The 18,905-nt window shown below is 40.7% G+C and overlaps 1 protein-coding gene across 11 annotated transcripts in view; it reads right to left on the bottom strand.

Annotated features, from left to right (window-relative positions):
- The window catches only part of CRYZL1 (crystallin zeta like 1), a 32,434-nt gene continuing 13,529 nt past the window's right edge, over window positions 1–18,905 (bottom strand). For 10 of the 11 annotated variants that reach the window (XM_043508272.1, XM_043508288.1, XM_043508280.1 and 7 more), the window contains 8 exons: window positions 16,343–16,476; window positions 13,672–13,783; window positions 9,906–9,926; window positions 7,688–7,786; window positions 6,485–6,606; window positions 5,837–5,942; window positions 860–905; window positions 1–183 (listed from right to left, as the gene is read on the bottom strand). In XM_043508272.1, coding sequence (XP_043364207.1) covers window positions 84–183; window positions 860–905; window positions 5,837–5,942; window positions 6,485–6,606; window positions 7,688–7,786; window positions 9,906–9,926; window positions 13,672–13,783; window positions 16,343–16,476 — 740 coding nt within the window. In that variant the 3' untranslated portion in view covers window positions 1–83. The remainder of the gene's footprint in view (window positions 184–859; window positions 906–5,836; window positions 5,943–6,484; window positions 6,607–7,687; window positions 7,787–9,905; window positions 9,927–13,671; window positions 13,784–16,342; window positions 16,477–18,905) is intronic. The other variant, XM_043508317.1, reaches the window with a different exon arrangement.

The raw sequence follows: 18,905 nt of genomic DNA, 5'->3' as shown, positions 1-18,905 counted from the left end.
TTACAGAATTATTTGAAGTTGCACACTAATCAAATATATTACATATCTCTGTCTTGCAGTCTTAGAAACAAGGAAATTGTGCTTCAGAATTGGATGACTTGTCTTTTTCTTGCTTGATTCTTCTGCACTATTTCCACAGAAACCTTGGCTTCATACAATGGGACTGGTTCATCCAACTGAGGCCTAAAAGGGAGCAATCTGTCAGAAGTGTCTGGTGTGCATGCTCAGATCAATAAGAAACATTCCAATACTATTGCTGTAGACTTTACATTTTACAATGTAAACTTTACTCCTTAAACAAAATGAAAATGTTATAGCTCTGCTAGGATCCCTGGAAGAACTGCAAACAAGGAACAAGTTTAATTCAAGATAGCCTGAATTTTCTTTTGGCTGGGGTGGGCTACTCTTCCCACTCTCTGCGTAAGCAGTGAGGGAATCTCCCTTTCCCCCCCCCATTTATGGCAACCTCAAATTCTACTGACTCCATCATTCTTCTGACAGAGGAAGCCTAGAAAGATCTCCATTTAGAGCCAGCAACACTCTTCAGTCAGGTACTGTTGAGCACCACAAGGTATTCTCTCCCCACAAGGAAAGAATGTGCTGTCTCTGTTGGATTTCCAGACAGTGCTGATCCAAGGAGAGAAAAAACAGGAACTGGACCCAAGTCTTCCATGTGGTAATGCAGCAGGCTAGCCACACATAGACCATAAACAGTTTCATATAAAATTATTCAGTAAAATTTCTCATAATATAGCACTTTGAGTTGACAGTACAGGTGGCAAGAGTTTTCTGAAGAATAGTTATTTCTCAGGTTAAAAACTCAGTATCAGAGTTTTTCACTATGGTACTTCTGTCTTACCTGAAAATACTATTTGATAACTTCTCCATTACATCTTCTAAGATACGTATCTGAGAGGGCTGTTAAGGTAACAATATATACACACAAGAGGCTGATATTTAAGTCCACAGTTCTGCAATTAGATTTGCCTGGGACAGATCCAGGCATCTGTGTAGAGCTCCCAGGGTCAGGGCTTAGCTGAGATGATTTAAAGACTGAAAATAAAGTTATCTGAGGTCCAGGTTTGATTATGTGTTACAAATTATGCTTGCTAAAACAAAATAAAGAAGGCAGGTAGACGAATGTATCCTCTAATAAATACAACATCAGTTGATCTGCCACAGTACCTAGGAGTTCTAGTGCTGTATCATAACAATTTTAAAAATAAAACTTAAGTTTTACATTATCTGTATGGTGCTACAGCACTAGTTACAACATCCACCATTAAACAGAGCATGGCACTCTTTGGAGAATAAGTATGACAGATTTTGATACGAGTAAACTGTATGAATGATGGATAGCTAGTTGCCTGAGGTAAAAATCAAGACAAGTCTGGGAGCAGAAGAACATGTGAAACAGCACATACGGATTTACTAAACTCTCAAGGACATGCACAGTGTATAAATGCGGTGCACATTTCCAAAAAAATCTATTTTATTTGAACTAATCAGCAATACTCATAAATGGGAAAAAGAGGGTTTTTCTAAGACTATGTCTACTTTACAGACCTTACAGTGGCACAGCTGTGCTGCTGCAGTTGTGCCGCTGTAAGGTCTCCCATGTAGCTGCTCTATGCCGATGGGAGAGAGCTCTCTCACTGGCATAATTAAACCATCCCCAATGAGCGGCGGTAGCTATGTCGGTGGGAGAGTGTCTCCCGCCGACACAGTGCTGTCCGGACCGGTGCATTTGTAAGTAAAACTTATGTCAGTCGGGGGGGGGGTGTTTTTTCCCCATACTCCTGGGTGACAAAAGTTTTACCGACAAAAGTGCTAGCAGAGTCATAGTAGTAGTCTTCAGTATTTGTCAGTCACCAGAAAATGTAACTTGGATTTATTCAATTTTAAGAGTAATCAATTTTGTATTCAAAATGTAAACCATTTCAACCTGATCTCCATGTGATCTCTTCTGATGTTTTTTTCCTGCAGTATGTTCACAGTGCCCAGATCACATACATATGTTCAACGTTTTTATACAACAATTCAAGGTAATGCTGTTATTCTGTTTGAACAGCCTGTGGTAAATAAAGTATGCTCCTTGATTATAGGAAAACATAAAAGCTGACAAAATAAATCCTGTTTGTTTAGTTAGTTTAAGAGCTAAGAACACAAGTTATATATTTTATATTATATTTCTATATAATTAGAATTATTAGTCATTTTTAAATCTGGAAATATAATAGAGCTACACTGAAATGGAATGTCAACAAATAAATTTTTAAAAGGATATTCATTCTTACTTGCTTCCCCACCCCACACATTAATGTTCACGTAGACAAGCCTTTTGGTGTGCTTAACTTTGGTTAAACTATTGTGCAATTTAGTTGGGGGGAGGGGGACTTCCTTTGCCCCAAGAGTCTCAATGTAGCTAACTCCCTTTTAGAATGCAGAGACTTAATCCTTACATTCCTGTTCTGCTGAACTGCAAAAATGATTCAGCAGATCTCATGATCTGCAGTGCTGTGCAGAAGCAAGGAGGGACCTTAAAAGCATTATTAAATTTGCAACAAAAGGTATAGATAGTTTCTTATATAAAGAGCCACTCATCTCTCCAGCAGCATGCGCGCACACACACAGCTCAACAGAATGTAGGTACACAGAATTTGCAAATAGGGTACGATTTCTTAAATTACAGTCCTTATGAAGACAAAATTATAATTAGTTAAATATTTCAGTTTAGTCATTACAATGCAAAAGTTAAGATTTGTAGATGATAAAAAGTAATGCCTAGAAGAATGGAGAACAAGTACCGTATATACTCTATCATAAGCCGGTTTTTAAGTCCCCCCTCCCCCAAGATGGATAAGTAAAAATAGAAAAGTTTTATGACCCATTCATAAGCCGACCCTATAATTCAGGGGTCAGCAGACTTCAGCTCCCAGGTCATCAGGATAAGTTGCTGGTGGGCTGAGATGGTTTGTTTACCTTGAGCGTCCGCAGGCACGGAGGTAAACCTAAGTAAACAAAGCGTCCCAGCGCGCCAGCTGCTTACCGTAATAGGCCGGGACAGCAACTGGTGGGAGAATTTTTGGTGTGTGGGGGGGAAGCTGGGGGTCAGGGGAGTAACCCACATGACTCCACCCCTAGCCCAGGACCCCCCACCCCCACTCTCCCCATCCCTTCCCATCTTATCTGGGGAGGGCCAGGGAAGGATGTCTCTGGCCTGGCCGGCGCTGCTCCGGCAGGCTGGGCAGCGCAGCTGGAGCCTGCTCCAGCAGGCTGAGCCGGGCTAGGCCAGGTGGCAGGCCACAGCATACTCCAGCGGGCCGGGCTGGGCCAGGTGGCAGGCCACAGTGTGCCAGCCCTAGAGCTGCAGCTGCTTCAGAGGCTGGGGGGAGAGCAGCATGGCCAGAAGCAGAACGACTCTGGTCCCGCCTCTTCCCTTCTGGCTCTGCTGGCTGTGCTACCTCTCCTTGCTCCCTCTGTTGGGGAGAGGGGCTGTGTCCCACCTCTCCTGCTCTATACCCGTTCATAAGTCTAACCCCTTCTCTGATGCTTCCCTTTTTTATTAAAAAAATTCGGCTTATGAACGAGTATATACGGTAAACCCTACAATCTAAAAGCACAGACAAGATTTGATTTAAGGTGCCAGATTCTCAGCTGGTGTAATTCAACACAACTACATTGCCTTCTATGGGGTTATGCGGATTTACACTGGTTGAGGATCTGGGCCCTAATATTTTACTTTCTTCAAAATATTTGTTTTAGCTTTCTGTTCTGTTTTTCCCAAAGTACAGCAACTCCTCACGTAATGTCGTCTCAGTTCATGTTGTTTCGTTGTTACATCACTGATCTATTAGAGAACATACTTGTTTAAAGTTGCACAATGTTTGCTCATAACATTGTTTGGCTGCCGCCTGCTGGCGGGTGGGGGCTTGGAACCAGGGTGGACTGGCAGCCCTCCCCACCCCACCCGCTCCCCTCCACCACCACCCCCAGCACTTCCCGCCTGCCAGCAGGCCCCGCAAATCAACAAATCTCCCCTCCCTCCCCGCGCCTTCTGCCTGCGGCAATCAGCTGTTTTGCGGTGTTCAGGAGGCTCTGTTGGGGAGGAAGAGAGGGGAGGAGTGAGGACACGGCACGCTCAGGGGGAGGGGTGGAGTGGGGGCAGGTGTGGGGCAGAACTGGGGGTTGAGCACCCCCCAGCATTTTGGAAAGTCAGCGCCTCTGCAGCTGTGCATGTGCTGTCTGAAGAAGGGAGTGGTGCACTCCAGTGGGATAGTGTGTGTTCATCGTCACATTCAGTTTCCACAGGGAAGTGTTTGCAGCCACTGCCGTGTGTCTATTGTGTCTCCTCCCTTCTGCCTCCCTCGGTGCAGACTTGTAGAATATGAGGCTACATTAACAATAACGTGTTAACCCTTGAGGGCTCAGACGAGTGCAAGTTTATCATTTAGCAGCAAAGCATTCCCTGGGAACTATCCCACCTGATATCAACACGGTTGCTTTAGGAGAAGCTCATCAGCAGGTCCCCAGACTATCCTCTGATTAGAACTTGTTTAAAACTCTGTGGGGGGGGGGGGGATTTTTCCTGGAACCTAGCCCCTGCATTTACATTAATTCTTATGAAAAACTGGATTCGCTTAACAGAGTTTCTCTGAAAGTTGCATTTTTCAAGAACATAACTACACCTCTACCCCCATAGAACATGGTCCACGGGAGACAAAAAAAAAAAAAAAAAAAAAATCTCATCGCATTATAGGTGAGACCTCATTCTATTGAACTTGCTTTGGCCCCCCCTGTTCCTTGTTCCCTGACTGCCCCCTCCAGAGATCCCTGTCCCTAATCATCCCCAGGACCCACCCTACCCAACCCCCCTGCTACTGTCCCCTGACTGCTCCGACCCCTATCCACACCCCCTGACAGGCACTCACCGGCAGCGGCGGGAAGTGAAGCAACGTGGCCCCAACCTGTTACACTCCGCCAGTTCCTAGCCGTGGCGCTTCGCTTCCTGCCACTGGAGTGCAGGGAGATTGGGGAAAGGATGCCCTCCGCAGTCACCGGTGGTGGAAAGTGGAGTGAAGCAGCCCCAGCCCACTCTGCTTTCCTTGCCCCGGCCCCAGCCATGTTGCTGTTGGCGGGGGTTGGGGAAAAGGTCCCGCACTCACCTGTGGTGGGAGGCGGAGCGTCGTGTCTGGAAGCTGGTGGAGTGGAGCGGGCTGGGTTGCTCCGCTTCCACCGCTGCCAGTGAGTGTTGGGGGATCCCTTCCCCCAAGTGACACAGCTGGGGCTGGGGCGAGGGAAGTGGAGCGGGCTGCTCCCAGCCCCCCGCTAATCCCCTGGGCCACTCTGGGACTGCAGGGCCCTCAAAAGTGCCCTGCCACAGCTCCTGCCTCCCAGGCCCTGGAGGGGGTGGGGGAGGCCCAACCGCCCCCAAGACCCTCTGCCCCTTATCCAACCCCTCGGCCCCGGCCCGGCCCGTTTAACACGCTGCTCAGAGCAGCGTGTCAGCTTTACCGTGTTGTATGCGAACCTGTGTTATATCGGGTCACGTTATATCGGGGTAGACGTGTACAACATTAAGCAAGGAGATACTGTATACACTTAGAGGGAATCTACATAAAAAGTCTGGTCAAAGCAGTAAATGAAATATATATAAAAATGATATTCCAAACAATGGTTAGGATGTTTCTGAAGTAGTAAAACATTTAACCACATGGTTAAAATTTAGCATATGCTTAGGTGCCTAGATCAGAGTATATACACTAGTAGTTTTCTCATAATTTTTCCCTCACAGGCAGATTACTGGTTAGCCATTAAAATCACCATTAAAGGATATAAAGATACTTCCCTTGTTGCACATTTGACAAATTCCATACTTCATCATTCAGAAAAGAGACTGTGGCTCCCTTAAGGAACAAGCAGTGGCTATCTGGAGGGTCCAACTTAAATAAATTAATGGAAACATTAATACATTTTCTCAAATGAAAATGGTATGAGCCATTTATATTTACTGCTAAAAGATGAAAAAAGAAACCCCTTCCAAATCTATCAGAAATTAACTGATTCATGATAGTTACAACAGCGTAATTTTAAAAAAAAAAAAAAAAAAAAAAAAAAAAGGTACTTGTACGACTGGCAAATGAGTTCAATACTTTGAGCCAAACAGCATGAACCCTTCAATAATGGTGTATCCATGCTATTATAGTAATTTATTTTCTATACCTTCACCACTGCTCATACAAAATGACACTGATTTGTTATGTGATAGGAATAAAGACATTTATTAATGTTGTTGCAGGATAAATACTTCCTGCTGCTTTGGAAATAAACATCAAGGTTTGTGTGTGCTTGTGCATGTGTGTGCACAAACTGATTGATATTATTTTAGCAGTGGGAGACCATTCATCTGAGAGACAGTTCTATGAACATTTGGTCTAAAATACTCTGTGGTTAAGAGTAGTAACTTGCAGTATTTTGTCCTTACCTGGAGGTTTTTCTCTGTGGTTACCCAGTGTCCTCCAGCACTAAGAAGTGTAATGATATCATGTTTGTGTGGCAGCAGTTGCTGTTTTAATGTTGACTCATCTTCTTTACTGTATAATCTCACTTAAAAAAAACAAAAAAAAGGAATACAAATTATGTACAATGCCTAACAAAATAAATTTTATGTTCAGTTTCCAATTTATCAGAAAAATATGTTTTGCATATATAAGAAACAATCTCATGAAGATTTCTCACTGAAAAGCATCTGGTTTGTACATTTTCCTTATGCTTGTTTTTTCAGTTCAGTCTGAAATTGACTCTAAATGTATTTTTAATGGGGTGAAAAACTGTTTTTGAGATACACAGTTTGCAAATTAGTGTTGTAGAATACAGAGAAAAACAGATGCATGGCAGTGATTAAATACAGCTGAAAATGTTTTTAGTGAAATATATGCAAGAGCAGAACCGCTATGAAGCAATACCAGTAATATATATTCCTTTTAATAAATAAGAGCTCACTGGAAGTCTTTCTAGAAAGTCCTACAAATGTTTTAAATACCATTAAATAGTAAGAAAGTCTGTCAACTGTAAAGCAAGTAGTATTCTCAGCATAGGAGGTTTATTCATGTTCACTCTGGGCTTTAATTGCTCATGCAAGGTGCTGACTGACAGCACTGGAGATTTATGTCCTTACTTTATCCACTAAACAGCAAAAACAGTGGTAGTACAAATTTCCTCCATGCTGATTCCTTTTCAGTTATTTCAAACTTAAAAAAAAAAAAAAAAAAATATATCAGGCAGGATTTAGAAGATGAATTTTATTTATTTTAATGGATCAAAAAAGTCCCAGTTTTAGTAATTCAGCATCATATACTGTCCATGGGAAATAATTCACAACATAACTGTCTAAGGAGTTTTATTTAAAAGTAACATAATTAGTAAAATGTTCACTTAACAACTATTACTAATCTGTATGACTGTGCAGTAGTATCAGATACTTCCATTAAAGGGTGACATGATCAAATGCGCTTAAGGAGGTCTGGCATTCTACCCAGCAGAGGCACAAGTACATTTGCACATTGTGGGAGAACAGACACACAGTTGTCGTCTATTATGTAGGTGTGTTTTTAATTGAAGCGTTTTGCAATTTGTCAAAAATATATTTAATGCCACTCAGCAAAGTAATTCTGTAGCAGTTACAAACCTCCAGCATCTAGGACAATATCCACTCCCAGCCCGCCTGTTTCCTCCAGACAGCTTTCTGCCACATCAATCTTACCATTTGAGACATCAATGACTCGAGCTAGACAGGACAGAAAGTTTGGTCAGTTACACTAAGAATCTAGAACTTAAGCCCAAAGCAGAACACATGCAAATGGAGTTTCTATTCTTTAAAATGAGCTATGAACAAAACTGCAGCAAAGCAAAGAAGTCCAGAAGTTTCTAGTCTCCAAATTATTTAAGACCAGTGACTGAATTTACTGAAACCAAACCACTAAAGTATATTTAACAGCATTTAAGCTCAAAATGAAATATATAGTGGTGTTTATGACAGGATAGCATAAAAAAAAAAATCTATCAGTGACCAAAATTACCTCAGAATCCTAATATAATCTAATTAGCTATACCAGGGGTTCTCAAACTTCATTGCACTGAGACCCCCTTCTGACAACAAAAATTACTACAGGACCCCAGGAGAGGGGACTGAAGCCTGAGTGGGTGGGGGAGCAAAAACAGAAGCCCAAGGGCTTCAGTCTCAGGCAGGGGGCTTGTAATCAGATTCCTGCTGCCCAGCACTCAAGCCCCCAGCAAGTCTAAGCCAGCCTTGGCAACCCCATTAGAACAGGGTCACGATCCACTTTGGGGTCACGACACACAGTCTGAGAACCACTGAGCTATACTGTAGAAGCAATATGGACTAGAACAGTGGTCCCCATACGGGGGGGGGGGGGAAGATGCGGAAGAATGTTCAGGAAGGTGAGGTTGGGCCTGGGCCAGCCCACGTGGGGGATAGGGAGGGAGAGTCTCTCAGTCCCACTCTGCCCCCTGCTCGGCTCTGGCCTGGACCCCAACCCCACCTGTGGCCCCAAAAGCCCAGCTCCCGGCCCCCGACAGTGGCCCAGCTCCCAGTGGGGGAGGGGCAGAGAGGGGTGCGGACAGGTTCCATTACGGGTAAGGGAGGGGAGAAGATGTGACACTGGAGACAACTGGACTAGAGGAATGATCAGAAAGTCATCATTTTTAATCATGGTTGTGTCATTGACTTGCTTTGTGGTTTTGAGCAAGTCACTTCATAGCACTGCATCATTATCCTCATCTAAAATAACCTTGCAATAATGATAACACTTAACTACCTAACAGAAATGCTGTTAAGGTTAATACGATACATTTTTGTATATAACTTTTAACCTGTACAGTGCTATTATACAATATCATATTAAAGAATGCTTTCTGGCTCTTTTCAAAGCTTTATTGAAGAAAAAAGTGTTCATAAGGTTTATGTTGCACCAACTATCCAGTAGCTCAGGGGTGGGCAAACTTTTTGGCCCAAGGGCCACATCTGGGAATAGAAGTTGTATGGTGGGCCATGAATTCTCACAAAATTGGGGTTGGGGTGTGGAAGGGGGCGAGGGCTCCGGGGTGGGGCTGGGGATGAGGAGTTTGGGGTGTAGGAGGGTGCTCTGGGCCTGGACCGAGGGGTTTGGAGGGGGATCAGGGCTGGGGCAGGGGTGCGGGGAGAGGCTCAGGGGAGGAGGCTCCGAGTGGTGCTTACCTCAAGTGGCTCCCGGAAGCACTGGCATGTCCCTTCTTCGGCTCCTATGCAGAGGCGTAGCCATGAGGCTCTGCATGCTGCCCCATCTGCATGCACTTTCCCTGCAGCTCCCATTGGAGTGCTGGAAGGGGCCACTGGAGTGTGTAGGAACCGGAGCAGGACCATGCCGCGCCTTCTGGGAACCACGTGGAGCAGCCCCCAACCCTGAGCCCCAGCCAGAGCGGGGCCATGCTGTGGCTTCTGGGAGCCGCGTGGTGCGGCCCCTGACTCAGTGCCTCGGCTAGAGCAGGGCAAGCCCCAGACCCTGCTCCCCAGTGGGAGCTCACAGGCTGGCTTAAAATGGCTTGGCCCGTGGGCCATAGTTTGCTCACCCCTGCAGTTGCTGTTTCCATACACAGTTAAAAAAAAAAAAAAAAAAAAGACTGAAGTCTCTCATTTCAGTTGCTGGAAATTAAGAACAATTAGGGTATAGAAGTAGCTTATTTAAACTTTTTTCCACCTTGTAGAATAAAATAAACATTTCTATTTAAATAAGCTGCCTAAGTAAAGTTTTTGCACTTTAAATTAACATACTGAAATAATTACAAATAAAATTGGAGGTATATCCAAACCATAATAGATTAAACTAAAATTTGCAAAGTGAACTTACCAATTAAAGGTTGCCTTGTGCCTTTTTGATATTAAGGAAGAAAAAAGGAGAGAAGAAGAGGAAGGTGTGAAGCAGGCATTTAGAAGAGTCAGTAAGTGAAAAAAAAAAAAAAAAAAAACCACACCAAAACAATCACACTTAGTTAGGAATTGTAGTAAGGCAGAGTGGCCTCCCTTCAAGCCTGACTGTTACTGAAAAATTGCTTATACTGTCTCATTTTTACCATACAAGTATAAAATAAATCAATATGAATATAAATATTGTACTTATATTTCAGTGTATAGTATAGAGAGCAGTATAAACAAGGCATTGTCTGTATGAAATTTTAGTTTATACTGATTTTGCTAGTGCTTTTTATGTAGCCTGTTGTAAAACTAGGCAACTATTTAGATGAGTTGATGTATCCACTGGAAGACCTCTGCATACCCCCAGGGGAACGTGTACCCCTGGTTGAGAATTACTATGCTAGAGTATCCGTAAAAAAGAAAAAAGGAGTATCTGTGGTGCCTTAGAGACTAAAATTTATTTGAGCATAAGCTTTCGTGAGTTACAGCTCACTTCATCGGATGCATTCGGTGGAAAATACGGTGGGGAGATTTACACACACACACACACACACACACACACACACACACACACACGAAACAATGGGTTTTATCATACACACTGTAAGGAGAGTGATCACTTAAGATGAGCTATTACCAGCAGGGGGTGGGGGTGGGGGGGAAAAAGGAGGAAAACCTTTTGTGGTGATAATCAAGGTGGGCCATTTCCAGCAGTTAACAAGAATGTCTGAGGAACAGTAGGGGGTGGGGTGGAGGGAGAAACAACATGGGGAAATAGTTTTACTTTGTGTAATGACTCATCCACTCCCAGTCTCTATTCAAGCCTAAGTTAGTTGTATCCAGTTTGTAAATTAATTCCAATTCAGCAGTCTCTCGTTGGAGTCCGTTTTTGAAGTTTTTTTGTTGAAGGATAGCCACTCTCAGGTCTGTAATCGTGTGACCAGAGAGATTGAAGTGTTCTCCGCCTGGTTTTTGAATGTTATAATTCTTGACATCGGATTTGTGTCCCTTTATTCTTTTACGTAGAGACTGTTCAGTGTGACCAATGTACATGGCAGAGGGGCATTGCTGGCACATATCACATTGGTAGATGTGCAGCCTCTGATAGTGTGGCTGATGTGATTAGGCCCTATGATGGTGTCCCCTGAATAGATATGTGGGCAGAGTTGGCAATGGGCTTTGTTGCAAGGATAGGTTCCTGGGTTAGTGGTTCTGTTGTGTGGTTGCTGGTGAGTATTTGCTTCAGGTTGGGGGGCTGTCTGTAAGCAAGGACTGGCCGGTCTCCCAAGATCTGTGAGAGTGATGGGTCGTCCTTCAGGATAGGTTGTAGATCCTTGATGATGCGTTGGAGAGGTTTTAGTTGGGGGCTGAAGGTGATGGCTAGTGGCGTTCTGTTGTTTTCTTTGTTGGGCCTGTCCTGTAGTAGGTGACTTCTGGGTACTCTTCTGGCTCTGTCAATCTGTTTCTTCACTTCAGCAGGTGGGTATTGTAGTTGTAAGAATGCATGATAGAGATCTTGTAGCTGTTTGTCTCTGTCTGAGGGGTTGGAGCAAATGCGGTTATATCGTAGAGCTTGGCTGTAGACAATGGATTGTGTGGTGTGATCTGGATGAGGTATTTTCCACCGAATGCATCCGATGAAGTGAGCTGGAGCTCACGAAAGCTTATGCTCAAATAAATTGGTTAGTCTAAGGTGCCACAAGTACTCCTTTTCTTTTTGCAAATACAGACTAACACGGCTGCTACTCTGAATCCTGTTATTATGGTAGAGTATCAGTTGTTTCAGGGGATGCATCTTGGGTACCCTACTATTTATTTCATTAATTAATGAAAAAAAGATGCCATGACAGAGCATAATTCAACATGATATAAAAAGAAACAAGTAATTCTGTAACCGATACATTTCAAAATTATTTAACATCTATTTTAAAAAGTGGGTGATGGTTAACCAATTGTGTTAAAATGTGAGGTGACAGTCTAGTTATTTGGAACTACTTCATTCACATACAGAACATTTAGTGCTATATTCAATTAATATTTATAAATTTTGCACCTTAGGTCAATGTGCTCCAGCCTATAATTCAAATGTGTTAGTCACAACCCTGTTTAAACCCGCTTCTTGCCGGCAAGGTGCAATAATCATTTTTCAACCAATGCAGACAAGGCTTATCTGTGTAATAAATCATTTTACAAAATCAAAGATCCTCCATAGTTTATAGAAATTTTAAAAAACCCAATATTTATTACAAGGTTCACCAAGTCTTTCTGACCAGCACAATCACGTTAGCTCTCTAGTAGCAATATATGGTTCTGACTAAAAGTTTCAATGTACCTTTGACAGGTCTTTAGTCCTTCCCTCCTGCTTCCACTGAACTTAATGAGTAGTGGGTAATAGCAACACTTTTCATGACTTGGTGCCACCATTTATCCAATACCTGCTATTACGGAGTATGAAAGTTGTCCAGTATCAAACACCTGCTATTTACTATACTGACAAGGCTCAGAGAGAACCATGACATCACACATGACATCAACAATCACAGGGAATGCATATAAATAAATTTTGCAGCTGATTACCCTAAGTACACATTTCTTTCTTATGTTTCATCAGCACTCTGCTAGAAATACATTATGCTCATACTTATGTTCATATTCTGTCCCGATTCTGAAATTAACATTAGAATCCACTTGTTTAACATACTTCCTCTGTTTTGCTATTGTCTTTAGTCAACAAATTATTGAAAGCATGTGAAAACAGCTTCCTGTATATAGACCAAATCTTAATACCTACCTATCAAGAGAAACTTACTAAAATTTACACAATTTTCACTTTTTGAAAAAAAGCAAGATTTTATGCTTACATTGTCTTTTTTTTAAAAAAAAAAAAAAAATCTAAAAAACACATTAGATCTATTTTTCCCTGTATCCCTAATCAAAAACAATCTTTTGACTCCCAAGAATAGAGTCCCAATACCTTGCCCCAAAAAATCCTAGTGTATGTCACAACAAACTGGGAACTGAAGGAGTCAGATGAACATACACTTGGTGCCTAATCTGAAACCCACCGAAGTCAAAGGAAAGACTCTGGCTCAAACTTCCAGAGGATTAGAGTCCTAACTACAGAACTTCATTGATTTTCTGACAAAGAAATTATACCAGTATCATGAAACTGAGCTCCCTCTTGTTTCCTGTAACAACTTAAAACTAATCCCCATAGTTTGTTTCAATTCAATTTTGTTTCAATTCCGATTTAGGCAGCTAAATACTATACCTTGGGCTCATGATTATGTCGGAAAGACTTCAGGTACAGAGATTTAATTCTGTGCTACTGATGGTCAGGTAACATCTTCTCTCTACTCTTGAGCAATGTTATTTACTATACGAAGAGACTGCCCAAGCAGTCTGACTAAAACCAGGCATTAACTTATATAGAAGTGTATTTTTGCTAGATAAAGAAGTATTGGGAAATAGCCAGCACCACAATGGATGTGAAGATCAAAAAGTCCTGTTAAATACATCTAAAAAAAAAAAAATGTTAAATGCATTTGAATGGAAATTAGACTAAACTTTTACACTATATATGAGTATTTTTTAAGTTTGGATTTTAGATTTCAGTTGTTAAAATAAATAAACTTCAAACTGAAAAAATATATTTCAAATCATTGTTCCCACAAAGTGTAGTGGGAAAGACAATAACTTACCCACAGGAGGTCTAAGCCTCTCCAAGTACTGCTCGTCTTCAAGACTATATGCTGTAGAAATTACTTTGGCTCCTCTGTGCTGTGCTAACTGAATAGCTATTGTACCAAATGGCTGCAGGGAAAAATTATATATCAGTTTATTTACAACCACAGTAATGAAATGTAGTTTGAAAACAAGAGTTTTATTACAAGGGTAGCTCTAGAGCGATCTAAGGAGGACACCTTGAAACAGGCTTAATATTTTGTTTTAATGAAATATGGCTGGAAAAGTATTTCAGATCCCTTGGGGCCTGCTCTTGCGCTCATTGAAGTCAATGGAAGTCTTTTCACTGACTTTAGTGGGCTTTGGATCAGGCTCTAAGAGATTAACAATCTCCTTCCAGAGTAGCTGTAGCTTGAATTCCAGCTCTAGTGTATGAAGTATTGTAAATGTAGCTCCAATTTCTGAGTGTGTCTGTAGAAGAGAGAAAGTCTTTGCATTTGGTTGCTACTTGAAGGACATGCTCCCTAGAGAGGAGCTCCAAGCACTTGTTATCTTGTATATGTTGCAAAGCTATATTTACATTGATGGTTCTTTGCTCAAGTGAGCCTAACAGCTGCACCAGCAGTTAAGATGGCAGGTATTCAAAACTGAACAATGTGAGAGAAATTGAAAAGTAGTGGTGGGAAAGAGGTCAAACTACAGTTTTCTTCCATCTACAGTTGAGGAATCAATATAAAGAGTGTGTCAAAGTAGAGCAAAGCAAGAAGAAATTCCCCCTTTACTCCCCACACAACATGGACAGGATTGTACAACTGGCCCAATGTATTTAGGGGCGCCCCTTCTTATCTTTGTGAATCATCTACTCAAAGATAGAGGAAGAGGATACCAGACTTGATTAATCCAACAGGTCATTGCAAATGCTATGTTCCTGGGTAAATTCCTTGATAAAAGTAAATTACTAGGGCTGTTGATTAATTGCAGTTAACTCATGCAATTAACTCAAAAAATTAATCACGATCAATCACAGTTTTAAGCTCACTATTAAACAATACAACTGAAGTTTATTAAATATTTTGGATGGCTTTCCTACATTTTAAAATATATTTATTTTAATTACAACACAGAATACAAAAAAGTGTACTGTGCTCACTTTATATTATTTTTGATTACAAATATTTGCACTATAAAAATGATAAATAGTATTTTTCAATTCAGCTCCTACAATACTGTAGTGCAATCTCTTTATCATGAAAATACAACAAAATATGTTGTGAATACAACAATTTTTTTGTTACATAACTGCCATTAAAAACAAAACAATGTAAAACTTTAGCGCCTACAAGTCCACTCAGTCCTACCTCGTCAGCCAATCGCTAAGAGAAACAAGTTTGTTTACATTTACAGGAGGTAATGTTGCCCTCTTATTTATGTCACCTGAAAGCGAGAATGGGTGTACACATGGCACTTTTGTAGCCAGCACTGCAAGATATTTATGTGCCAGATATGCTAAATATTTGTATGCCCCTTCATGCTTTGGTCACCATTCCAGAGGATGTGCTTCCATGTTGATGATGCTCGTTACAAAAATAATCTGTTAATTAAATTTGTGACTGAACTCCTTGGGGGAGAATTGTATGTCTCTTGCTCTGTTTTACCTGCATTCTGCCATACATTTCATGTTCTAGTAGTCTCGGATGATGATCCAGCACGTTTGTTTTAAGAACACTTTTACTGCAGATTTGACAGAACGCAAAGATGGTACCAATGTGAGATTTCTAAAGATAGCTACAGCACTTGATCCAAGGTTTAAGAATCTGAAGTGCCTTCCAAAAATCTCAGAGGGATGAGGTGTGGAGCATGTTTTCAGAAGTCTTAAAAAAGACCAACACTCCGATATGAAAACTACAGAACCTGAACCACCAAAAAAGAAAATCAACCTTCTGCAGGTGGAATCTGAATCAGATAATGATAATGAACATGTGTCAGTCCACACTGCTTTGGATCGTTATCGAGCCGAACCAGTCATCAGCATGGGTGTATGTTCTCTGTAATGATGATTGAAGCATAAAGGGACATACGAATCTTTAGTACATGGCAAATAAATATCTTATGACACCAGCTACAACAATGCCATGTGAATGCCTGTTCTCACTTTCAGGTGACACTGTAAACAAGAAGCAGGCAGCACTATCTCCTGAAAACGTAAACAAACTTGTTTGTCTGAGTGATTGGCTGAACAAGTAGGAGGACTGAATGGACTTGTAGGCTCCAAAGTTTTACATTGTTTTATTTTTCAATGCAGTTTTTTGTACATGGTTCTACATTTGTAAGTTCAACCTTCATGAAAAAAGAGATTACACTACAGTACTTGTATTAGGTGAATTGAAAAACTATTTCTTATGTTTTTTACTGTGCAAATATTTATAATAAAAAATAAAAATAAAGTGAGCGCTGTACACTTTGTATTCCGTGTGGTAATTTAAATCAATGTTTGAAAATGTAGGAAAACATTCCCAAATATTTAAATAAATTGTATTCTATTATTGTTTAGCAGCACGATTAATTACGTGATTAATCACAATTTTTTTAAATTGCTTGACAACTCTATAAATTACTATATAGGAGTAGGAAATAATCTGTTCCTGAATTATTTTAAAGATATGCCTTTAGGATGTTACTGTTACCTACACTTGCTCCATCCATTACTAGTACAGTTTTTCCAGGAGAAACATGGGAAAGATAATGTAGAGCTGTGTATGCTCGTAGGCCATCACGAATAGTCCCTGCTGCTTCAACCCAAGGGACTTTTTCTGGCTTATGAACTGTGTAAAAAAGAACAACCAGAGAGGGAAAGAAAGCAATAGGTTTTCTAAAGATTTAACATTTCAATAAAAACTAAGTTAACAAGTTTTTACCTGTAGATCCTTTGTCATTTTCTATTTAAAAAAAAAAAAAAAATAGAAGAAACGACAAACACCAGTCATTCCCTCTAAATCAAGTCACCTACATAAAAACAGCTATACTGGGTCAGACCAAAGGTCCATCTAGCCCAGTAGCCGGTCTTCTGACAATGGCCAATGCCAGGTGCCCCAGAGGGAATGAACAGAACAGGTAATCATCAAATGATCCATCCCGTTGCCCATTCCCCAGCTTCTGACAAACAGAGGCTAGGGACACCATCTCTACCCATCCTGACTAAAAGCCACTGATGGACCCATCCTCCATGAATTTATTTAGTTCTTTTTTTAACCCTGTTATGGTCTTAGCCTTCACAACATCCTTTGGCAAAGAGTTCCACATGTTGACGGTGCATTGTATTAATACTTCCTTTTGTTTGTTTTAAACCTGTTGCCTATTAATTTCATTCGGTGACCTCTAGTTCCTGTGTTATGAGAAGGAGTATTTACTTTCTCCACACCAGACATGATTTTATAGACCTCAATCATATCCCCCATTAGTGGTATCTTTTCCAAACTGAAAAGTCCCAGTCTTATTAATCTCTCCTCAGACGGAAGCCATTCCATACCCCTAATAATTTTTTTGCCCTTTTCTGAACCTTTTTCAATTCCAATACATCTTTTTTGAGATGGAGAGACCATATCTGCACACACTATTCAAGATGTGGGTGTCTCATGGATTTATATAGAGGCAATATGATATTTTCTCTTATTATCTATCCCTTTTTAAAATTATTCCCAACATTCTGTTCACTTTTTTTTTTTTTTGACTGCCGTTGCACACTGAGTGGATGATTTCAGAGAACTATCCACAATGACTCCAAGATCTTTCTTGAATGATAACAGCGAATTTAGACCCCATCATTTTGTGTGTATAATTGGGATTAGGTTTTCCAGTGTGCATTACTTTGCAATCATCAACATTGAATTTCATCTGCCATTTTGTTGCCCAGTCACCCAGTTGTGATATCCTTTTGTAGCACTTCACAGTCTGCTTGGGATTTAACTATCTTGAATAGTTTTGTATCTGCAAATTTTGCCACCTCACTATCTACCCCTTTTTCCAGATCATTAATGAATATGCTGAATAGGATTGGTACCAGTACAGACTGTGGGGGGACACCACTATTTACCTCTCTCAATTCTGAGAGCTTACCATTTATTCCTACCCTTTGTTTCCTACCTTTTAACTGATTACCAATCCATGAGAGGACCTTCCCTCTTATCCCATGACAGCTTACCAGCCTATAATTGCTGGGATCACCTATGGAACGCTTTTTAAAAATTGGTGTCACATTAGCTATCCTCCAGTCATTTGGTACAGAAACAGATTTAAATGATAGGTTACAAATTACAGTTAGTAGTTCTGCAATTTCACATTTGAGTTCCTTCAAAACTCTTGGGTGAATACCATCTGGTTCTGGTGACTTATTACTGTTTAGTTTACCAATTTGTTCTCTATGCCAGACTTTATTCCAACTGTGTTGAGATACCTTCCTATCTCAACGTAAAATTCTCAACTGAACTTTTAAAATTACCTATGTTAGAAAGAAATATCACTAGACCTAGAATACCTAGTTTATAAAGTGATTCTATTCTGTTACTCTACCAGATTCCCCAGCACCTGGCAGGAATGCAAAAGTCCATTACACTTGTGAGGACATTTTGGTGCAGAACAGTGGTAGAAAGTAGAATCCAAGTGTTGCTATCCTGTCCTCTCTCTCTTCATTGTCTTGTTGCAGGTTATAACATTACACTGTAAAATATAAGGCTGCAAATGCATTTGATACCCATATATTATAAAATGAGTTCAGAAAAAAATAAGTTCCAGCCTGAAATAGAACCACAAACATGAGTGAGAATGTACTGGTTAAATTTTTCTGTTTCTGGCTCCTTCATGTGAAAGGTAGTACAGGGAACCTCTTAAGATTTTTCCTATTTTTTTAATTTTGTATTTTAAATTTGAACTCAGGGAAGGATTGCTGCAAAGAAGCAAATGCCTGTCTCCACTCTGTGGAAGAATCCAACTGGCCAACGTAATAACAATATGTACAACAGCATTGCACTGTTACCTTTATGTAATGGAGGAGAGACAAAAAGGCATCCTTTTAAAAGTGGAAGTTAAATCCTAGTGAGGAAAATAGAAAGGAGCATAAACTCTGGCAAATGAAGTGTAAAAATATAATTAGGAAGCCTAAAAAAATAATTTGAAGAACAGGTAGCCAAAGACTCAAAAAGTAATAGCAGGTTGTTTAAAAAAAAAAAAAAAAAAAAAAAAAAAAAGTACATCAGAA

The sequence above is a fragment of the Dermochelys coriacea genome, chromosome 1 (assembly GCF_009764565.3).
Source record: "Dermochelys coriacea isolate rDerCor1 chromosome 1, rDerCor1.pri.v4, whole genome shotgun sequence".
NCBI classification, from domain to species: domain Eukaryota; kingdom Metazoa; phylum Chordata; order Testudines; family Dermochelyidae; genus Dermochelys; species Dermochelys coriacea.
Note: the sequence above shows the minus strand (reverse complement) of the source record. Positions and strands in the feature narration are given on the sequence as shown.